Source organism: Chiloscyllium plagiosum, unplaced genomic scaffold (assembly GCF_037043375.1).
Source record: "Chiloscyllium plagiosum isolate Xiang-an unplaced genomic scaffold, Cpla_swu_hap1 HiC_scaffold_11, whole genome shotgun sequence".
NCBI lineage: Eukaryota > Metazoa > Chordata > Chondrichthyes > Orectolobiformes > Hemiscylliidae > Chiloscyllium > Chiloscyllium plagiosum.
In genome coordinates, this window is record NW_028270149.1 from 41,674,384 (window position 1) to 41,683,609 (window position 9,226).

Below are 9,226 nucleotides of genomic sequence, written 5' to 3' on the forward strand. Positions count from 1 at the left end.
CTCTAAAAAGCTTGTTCATTTTCTCAAGGATACTGTGTCCTTGATTTTTTTTTCAGAGGGGTCATAAAACCCTTCGGGCTCCGAAGCATCTAATTCGTTACAGAGATGAAAAAGGATTTGTTTATTATGTACACAGGTGAGACCTCAGGCCAAAATGGTCAGGTTTTAGAAGTGACCTGTATACTGTACTGAAAGGGGAATGGTCAGCTCTCTAGCTAGCAGTTCAGTCCAGAACTAGTTAGGAGTTCAGCTGTGTGGAAACAGGTTGCTAAACTTTCTCTCTCCTTCTGTCCTTCTAACTTCAACCTATAAGCACTTGTTTTATTTTTACTGTTTCATGGGGTTTGCTTTTTGGGACTGTTGTGTATAATTGGAACAGCATAATTGAGTCTAGTTTGGATAGACTGAGTTCTGTAAGGGGTCTTTATTATGTTTGTGTTTCATTGTGTAATTTTGTGAATAAATTTTTGTTTTCAATCCTGGCCATCAACCTAGCTAACTTGCTCTGGGTAATTTTCATTGTACCGAAACAAATTGCACAGTTATGGTTTGCGCTGCCTGCTTAAGAATGTTTTGTGTGGTCTGCCCTAGTCTATAACAAAATATTGGATGTTTTGGAATCTTCCAAAATTCCATAGCCTCTGAAACATTTCCTACAGATTTGAAGATGACAAGTGTAGTCCCACTGTTTAAAAAGGGAGGAAGAGAAAAACAGAATTACAGACCAGTTAGCCTAGTCTATTATAAATGGTAACAACATATAGAAAGCATTAATGGGTTTGAACAAGGCAAGCTTAACAAACCTGTAGACTTTTGAGGATGAACCTAGTAGAGTAGCTAATGGAGAACCAGTGGATGTGGTGTATTTAAAATTTCAGAAGGTATTGGATAAGTCCCATAGATTAGTTGTCCAAATAGAGCACCCAAGCTAGGGTGTAATATATTTTGCATGCATCCAGGGTTTGTTGCCAAACAGTGTAGGGGAATAAATGGGTCGTTCTCAGAGTGGCTGGTTGTGACTAATGGGGCATCTCCAGGATCAATGGAGGGCCTCAGCTATAAGGATGAGGGAACCAAATGCAGCATTTCCAAGTTTGATAATTATGCAAAACTAGGGTGGATTGAGAGTTGAAGATGTATGGAGGCTTCAATGTGATTTAGACAAGTTCAGTGAGTAGGCAAACACATGGCAGATGCATTACATGCTCAATGTGAAAAACAAAGGAAGAATATTATTAAAATGGTGATATTTTGGGAAGTGTGGTCATACAAAAGGGATGTGGGTTTCCTTATACACTAGTCAAGGAAAGTAGGTAGGTAGGTGCAGCAAGCAACTCAAAACGCAAATGATTTATTGGCTTTCATTGCGAGCGGATTTGAGTTCAGAAGTAAGGCTGTTGTACTGCAGTTACACAGAGACTTGATAAGATCACCTCTGGAGTATTGCATCAGTTTTGGTCTCCTTACCCAAAAAAAAAAACTTGCAATTGAGGGAGTACAGTGAAGGCTCACTAGGTTAGATTACTTAGTGTGGAAACAGGCCCTTCGGCCCAACAAGTCCACACCGACCCGCCGAAGCGCAACCCACCCATACCCCTACATTTACCCCTTTAACCTAACACTACGGGCAATTTAGCATGGCCAATTCACCTGACCCACACATTTTTTTTGGATTGTGGGAGGAAACCGGAGCACCCGGAGGAAACCCACGCAGACACGGGGAGAACGTGCAAACTCCACACAGTCAGTCGCCTGAGTCGGGAATTGAACCCGGGTCTCTGGCGCTGTGAGGCAGCAGTGCTAACCACTGTGCCACCGTGCCGCCCACAAAACGAGGTTGATACTAGAGATGGCAGAATTGTGCTATGAGTGTAGATTGGTTTGACTAGGACTGTATGCACTAGAGTGTGGAAGGATAAGCGGAAATCTGATTGGAAAGTGCAAAATTCTAGTAGGGTTGGACAGACTAGATGTAGAGAGGATGTTTTCCCTGATTGTGTCCCTTGGTTCTAGATTCCCCAGTCTCAGGATACTGGGTAGAGTTTTAGGACTGAGATGAAGAAAAGGCCGTTCATTTAAACGGTAGTGAACCTATAGAATTCTTTATCACAGTAAAGGGAGGCCAAAACACTGAATATACTCAAAGTTTTTTTTAACAAGTTGTCAAGGTAAGGTGAGAAAGTGGGAATATGGCAATGAGATAGAAGATCAGCCATGAACGTATTGAATGTAGGAGCAGGCATAAAGGGTTGAATGGCCTACTCTTCCTGGTTTATGTGCTTCTTGACAATCAAAGACACATTTGATACTTACTTTAAAAGCCCATTCTACAGATTTTTGTTTCTCTCCAAGTATATTTTGATTGGGCACATCACATTTAAAAATCTATTCTGAAATCCTCACACTAAAATTACTGATTTGAATATTAGGCAGACTTCTTTCTATGAACGTGCACGTCTTTGTGGCTGGCTTTAAAAATAATTTAGTATACCAAGTGGAGAAGTGTGAAAATCTGCCCCATGTACCTCTTATTTACTATTGGTGCCCCCAATGGCTATCTACTGGTACCATCAAGATTAAGTTACAAATTAAAGGCTTTACAAATTAGGATACTTCCCATTTCATTTAATTCACCAGAAACTTATTGCCTGGCAACTATTGTGAATATACTTGTATATTCAGAAACATTCCAATCCTGTTGGATTTGATTAATGTAATAACAAATTATAATGTGTATTTTCTTAATAGCTACTCCAATTGGCATTGACTCAGTCCACACTCACTCAGGTGTGGTGTGTCACGGTTCTTTGTTATTCAATGATTTTTACCACTTATTGCAACATGTTGGTGCATTCTCAGTAAGCACCAAGCTTCCTTTGAGTGGTCTTTACTATCAGTGACAACAGTTTACTTTTGTGCCTTTACTTTGTGTCAAATTTTTATAGTTAGCATAGCAATGTCCAATCCACTGTCACAATGTACTTTTTGTTTTATCTCTGATGTAGGGCATGGCGGACTGAATTACTGAAGGAAGCATGCATTCTGGTAGCAGTTTCTGTTGAGCATGATGCAGTGCCCCTGGAAGGTGGTGTGAGAGCAGTAGTCCTGAACTCGCAGTACGTGGTTGAAGCTTGCGGCCCAGGCCGGTCTAGACTCTCATACATCTCCAGGACAGACCTGAGGTTTGTGTTTCACATTGTTCCTTCCATTCTGAGATTAAACTATGCAGGAACGTGAGCATCAATCGAGAGAGAGCTGTCCTGGTGGCTCTCATTCTTAGGCACTGGGGTTACCCTTCATGCAGATCCAAGTGCATTAGTTGGTTAAGCTTCAAGAATTCTCATGGGTACTAAATGGAGTGAAAGATGCACTGTCTCTAACAGCTATTGTAATCAACTAAAAACCTCAAAGTCTAATTTTGAATTAAATCCTGAGATATTTGTCTCCTGTTAAGATCATTTTTCTCCTTGGGTATGGGTCATCAAACACTTCTCATGAATATTCCACTCCAGTCAGCTGCTGAATCAAGCAGCTTCTGTTTTGATCTGTGTATTGTATTGTATTGTATTGCATAAAGTACATTGTATTCTACAAAGATGGAGTTTGATATGGACCTTTTCATGGTATAGGAATGTTTAATTCCTTTCATTTCAAGTAAGTACACCTTTACACAAACGTTTAGAATCACTTGTTTGGAGTAGCAGTGACAGCGATTAGAGATGTTTCAAATCAAGCTGAATATTATATTGGGAGAGTTATGTTACTGATTTGGTTTATTGTCACGTGTACATAAGTACAGTGAAAAGCATTGTTTACGAGCAGTACAGGCAGATCATAGCAAAGACATACAGATCATAGGATGGAAAAAAATTTGACAGGCATACAAACTACGTCGCACAAGGGGTGTGCTGGGCGAGATCAACATTAGCAAGATCAACATTATTTGAAGTTCGAGAGTCCATTCATCAGTCTAATAATGGCAGGGGAGTAGCTGTTGTTGAACATGCGTGTGTTCAAGCCTCTGTATCTTCTGCCTGATACAGGTTATAGAAGAGCTTTACTGGGGTGGGATAGGTCTTTTGATGAAAGTCTTTCCAGGGGAATGGTCTGGGTAAATGGAATCCGTGGATAGGAGGTTGGCTTCAGTGATGATCTGGGCTGTGCACACAACCTTCTGTCGTTTTAGTTCCTGGGCAGAGTGGTTGCCATACCAGGCCATTATTCACCCAGTCAGTATGCTTTCTATGGTGTATCTGTAAAAGTTGGTGAGGGTCCTTATGAACATGCCTGAATTTCCCGAGCTGTCTGAGGAAGAAGAGGCATTCTTATGCCGCCTTTACCATTGCATCTATACGGGCTGAATATTTTTCTTTTTCTTGTTGTTGACTTTTCTTCTGTTTCTATTTTCTTTTTATCTGTCAGGGGTCGGACTCCAGAATGGTATAACAAGGTCTCTGGGTACCTCTGCGCAGTAGAAGTTGCGAGGATACGGGATTCCTTCCTGCCACCAAACTCACGAGGTCTACATCTGCAATGAGCTAATACTGCAAGCAAGAGAAAATTGTATTTAATGAATATTCCCTCTTCACAACTGTCACTAATCTGTGTCTTCTATCTAATCTAACTGGACAAGATGCATCACGAGAGGTCCAGATGAAGATGGATCTTCAGCCCATTCAGCATTATATTTACAATATACCAGACTTTCTGTCATCCCTTCATAGTACCCAACTGTTGGTTTAATGTGTCCGGTATCCTGGTTACCACCATGCTTTGTGTAAAGATATCATTCCTGACGTGGGACTCAATAAGTAATTGTTATTTGATAATTAGATTTTAGCAGTAACACACTAATGAGTTGGTGAGATACATTAAAAATGACATTGTTCTTCTGTCCAGTGTCTTGGTTTTAATCTTTTGTATGGCTTTAATTCATTAACTGCTGTGACATTCTTGCACCCATAGATCTGGGGTAAAGAAAGGGGTTATCTCAATTTGTTGAAAGTAAACCAGCCCAAAAGAGCAAAATGTCTAAATCTGTTCACTGATATTGTCAACCAACACATTCAACTAGCAGGAAAGATAAATGCAAGGAAATGTCTTGGAATTATGGGGTTGAGACCCTTAAACAATGGAATAAGGAAATGAGAGGTGTATGATTGTTAACTTTCAGAGAAGTGTTTACTGTGTATGGGGAAGTGCTGGGGATGTTGATGGGAGCATGTGTGACTTGGTTGTGGAACTGAAGTGGAATGGTGTTTTTAGGAAGTTGTGTGGGTTGCTGCTGACTGGCCTGCAAATAGGTTCTTTCTGTAGCAAGAATAAACATTTAAACCATTTGAGGTTATTTTATTAAACTTCATGCTCATACCTGATCTTGTATACTCTTGTAGCGTACTACATTGACTTGCTGCACAAATAAGATAGTGCAGTATCCTTGTACTGTGCAAATACCTAGCATTTATATAGACAATTTCTTGTCTTATTTACATAAAACAATCTTGGAGCTGGAAATCGGAGGAAGACTGTCTCATTGGCAATCTAATGAATCTAGTTTGTTCCCTTTCCAATTGGCTGAGAGAAGATGCTGTAAGGGAGTGCAGGGCTACATTTTGACCAGAGCGGTCATGATGAATCTGCAGAAATATATCTGACCAGAGATGGCAACCGTAGACCTACTCCATTCTTTTGCAATGCTCTGGATGCCTTTCATAAGAGGGCATTGATGGAACGTCTGTGTGATTGCCCTCTTCTTATTTCTCTGCTTTGAATTTGTTATTTTAATTATCCAAATTTTATTTTAAGTAGTTTGGATAGGTCATTCCACTCTAGGTCTTTGAGATGACAGTTTTAGCATCCCAGTGCTGGCTTAACACCCTTATAGTTCCAATTTAATATTATTTTCCATGATACAATCCTTGTAATATGGCAGTTTGTGTATTAATTTTGTTTGAGGACTTTTAGCACCGTGCAAGGGAAGAGCTTGATGCATCTTGGTTGATTGGCTACCTAACCCAGTGGTTATGCCAGTATATGAACATTACTGATTATGTTTATCTTGGTTATTCTGGTAATAAACCTCAATTTCATTTAGTAAAAATACAATTTAATTAATAGATATAAAAAAAGTCCCAAATAGTTTGTTTTTGAAAAAATGCAGTTTAAAACTTAAACAACCCTTTGAACTACAAATGAGTGAATGCATTTAATTTAAATTGGTGCACGTTGGAGTATTCGTATTTTCTTTTGCACAATGCTATTTATGGTCAAAGTAGATACTTGTCATTACCTGGTGCTTTGATTTCAGCCTACTTACTGCTGGTCACTGTAATATTAGAAATAAATTGGCATTTGTATTTGCATGGTTTTGATGTATAGATTGTGTTGCTCTCGAGCTCTGTTAGTAGTTGCATCTCTGGTCCAGCATTCTCAGTTGGCCTGATTGCCATAAATTGAACAATTCTTCAGCTTTCAAAGTGGAATGGTAATTTGGCTGGAATGCTGATATTTAACATTAACTGCTAGTTGTTACATTATATTCAGTCACACTTTTTTGCATAGCAAAACTTTAAATACTGTTAGCTTTGTCTATGATTCATATATCTGCATTGTTTAACTCTTTCTTTTGATTTGAAGGAGCCTTGTTGAAGGAGAAGTTGGTGACCATATTTTAGCTATCAGATTCTTTTAAAAGCTGGCGTGGTCATATCTTCAATTAATAAATCCAATTTAGTTGATCGTTACAATCCCAATTTTTAGAGATTAGAAGAAATTGTTTTATTTTAGAGTTTGAATGGACTCTTGCTTGAATTTTATTGAACTATAGGTGAAACAGCGTCACGTTTAAATTGTTAAATAAGGAAGCAAAATTAAATATCCCTGCCAGGAATCTTAACTTTTCAATTGCCACATTTCACCTTTCTATTTCTTCCACATACCACTTATTGTGAAATTTTTGCTTAATCACAAGAATAAAATTGGGGGCTGTTATAGAATTTTAATCACTGTCAAAAGACTTTTGTAGATGTGATTTTCTTAAAAATTGAATATAGTTGACCTTCAGGCCTCGAGTAAAAGAAATCTGACAAGTAGTTGAGCTGTGTTGTGACAGAAAATGTGAAAAATGAGCATTTTATAGCAATTCTTAAATTGACTGAATCTTGTGATGCATCTAATGAGCTACAAAATGACCAAACGCATCGCAAGATCAACAAAGTTGATCTTTTGAGTACGGTAGAGAGAAGTTTTTAATGTGTTGAAAGAAAGGTATACTCACTTTTAAAGGATGAAATGTGCTAGTCATAGGAAGCTGGAAGAGGAAGGATGTGGGAAAGGAAAGAAGTAATCAAAACAATGTGTGCTGTGAGGATAAAAGATCTGCAATCCAGATGTATTACAGCAACCAACTGCAAAAACTATATATCTTCATGAACAGAAGTGTTGCTTAAAAAAAAATCACTAGTGAGCCTAGCATAAGGATTTGGATGGAGTCTCAAAGTACGTACCATCATCTTTTGATCAAATGTTAAGTTCTGTCAAAAAGCCTTGCAAACTGTAAGAATCATTGATCTGTCAAACCAAGAAATATAATTATAAAGAGACATGATGTTGTATAAATAGTTAAATATTCTGGAATTGTCTCTGGTTCCCAAAAGTGAATTAATGCAATTAAAGACAAAATACTGCAGATGCTGGAACTCTGAAATGGACAGAGAATGCTCGAGAAACCCAGAAGCTCTGGCAGGGTACCAAAATCATACTGGACATGAAACCTTAACTGTTTCTCTCCCCACAGATGCAGCCAAAACTGCTGAATTTGTCAAGTATTCGGTGTTTAGTATTTAGACAGATCATTTCATCAGGAGATGGAATGACGGATAGATAGGTCATCATAAAATATTTTAAGGTTCGCAGAAGCTTCAAATATGCTGGCAGAATCATATTTTTCAATTTTTTTCAAATCAGTTTTTCAATTCCTGATATCTTGTATTCCAAACTCCCTTCTCTGACCTCTGAAATTGCTCACTGTTCCAAGTAAGGTGTTTGGGAAAAAAAATGGGCTTTGTGTGTGGGGTTGGCAGAGAGTATGCTATTTGACTAACATTACTGGACTGCTTATACAGGATTGTGCTTTAGGTGAACAGCCTAATCCATTAAGAGTATTTTGGAAATCACAGATGCGTTTTATATAATTTTCCATTCGTTACAATCAAAGATTGGAAAAATGTGAAGATCAACCCTCAACCTAGTTCTACCTTTGTGTTTATTAAGGCATTGTATTCTCATGTTGAGAGAATGGACATGAAGAATGCATATGTACAACACAAGTTCTTGTATGTTAAATTAATGGATATTACCAGTGCCCAGCGCATTACTGTAGGACGAACATGTGTGACTGAGTATTCATGGATTGGAAGACCTTGAGGGATGTAGAATGGCACAGGTTCTATTTAATATTGAGTATTTTTGATCTCAGGTATTTATCTTGTTGAGTTTTTGTTGCCAATTGTACATATTGTGTTTCTATAAAATCTGTCCAATGTGAAACATTTGTATGGATTTTTTAAAAAAAGACTTGTATTAAAATTATATTTTTCTTGACAATTTGTCAAATGTACAGATCATTTTAATAAATATTACTTCAGGTTAAAATGTCTGAAATGTTTTGACTACTTATTTTAAGTGAGCTTCCTGACCCTGCCATAATATAGTTGGCAACATTCTTAGCCAGATCTGTCTTAAATGAGGAAATCTGGATTGTGTGGTGCTATGGGGACAACAGTAATCCTACCAACTGTCAAAGGCAAATAAAATTAGCCAGGAATGCAGCTTTCTTTACTCTGCATTGTTCAATATCTTAAAACAAAGACAAATCACAGTCAACTTCTAACCTCTTCTTTATAGTCTTTTATTTGTATTTTCCATCTCCAGTGGAGATAAGTTTGACTTAGTGCAATGGCAAATAGTTTTAACACTTTTGCCCATTTAACACTTCTGCAGTCAAAATTATCAAAGGTCCTTCCTACTACAACAAGGCTTTAAAATTCAATAATTGACTTCACTGTGCTTTACTTCTATGGCCTTTGGCCTTGTGACCTCAGTTTCACAATGAAAATTAAATCCAGTCCTGGTCGAACAGTCAATTAACATTGAAGTTGAAAAACAAGCTTGTAATCCTCATTGGAGTTGCCCTGAAAAGATTATGAATGATTGTTGCACTGCGATC

The 9,226-nt window shown here is 38.0% G+C and overlaps 1 protein-coding gene across 2 annotated transcripts in view; it reads left to right on the top strand.

Moving 5' to 3' along the window:
• stard8 (StAR related lipid transfer domain containing 8) overlaps positions 1 to 8,661 on the top strand; it is a 213,928-nt gene extending 205,267 nt beyond the window's left edge. For both annotated transcript variants that reach the window (XM_087992006.1, XM_087992007.1), the window contains 2 exons: positions 3,006 to 3,182; positions 4,423 to 8,661. In XM_087992006.1, the coding sequence (XP_087848132.1) occupies positions 3,006 to 3,182; positions 4,423 to 4,537 (292 nt within the window). In that variant the 3' untranslated portion in view covers positions 4,538 to 8,661. The remainder of the gene's footprint in view (positions 1 to 3,005; positions 3,183 to 4,422) is intronic.
• The last annotated feature ends 565 nt before the right edge of the window (positions 8,662 to 9,226 follow it).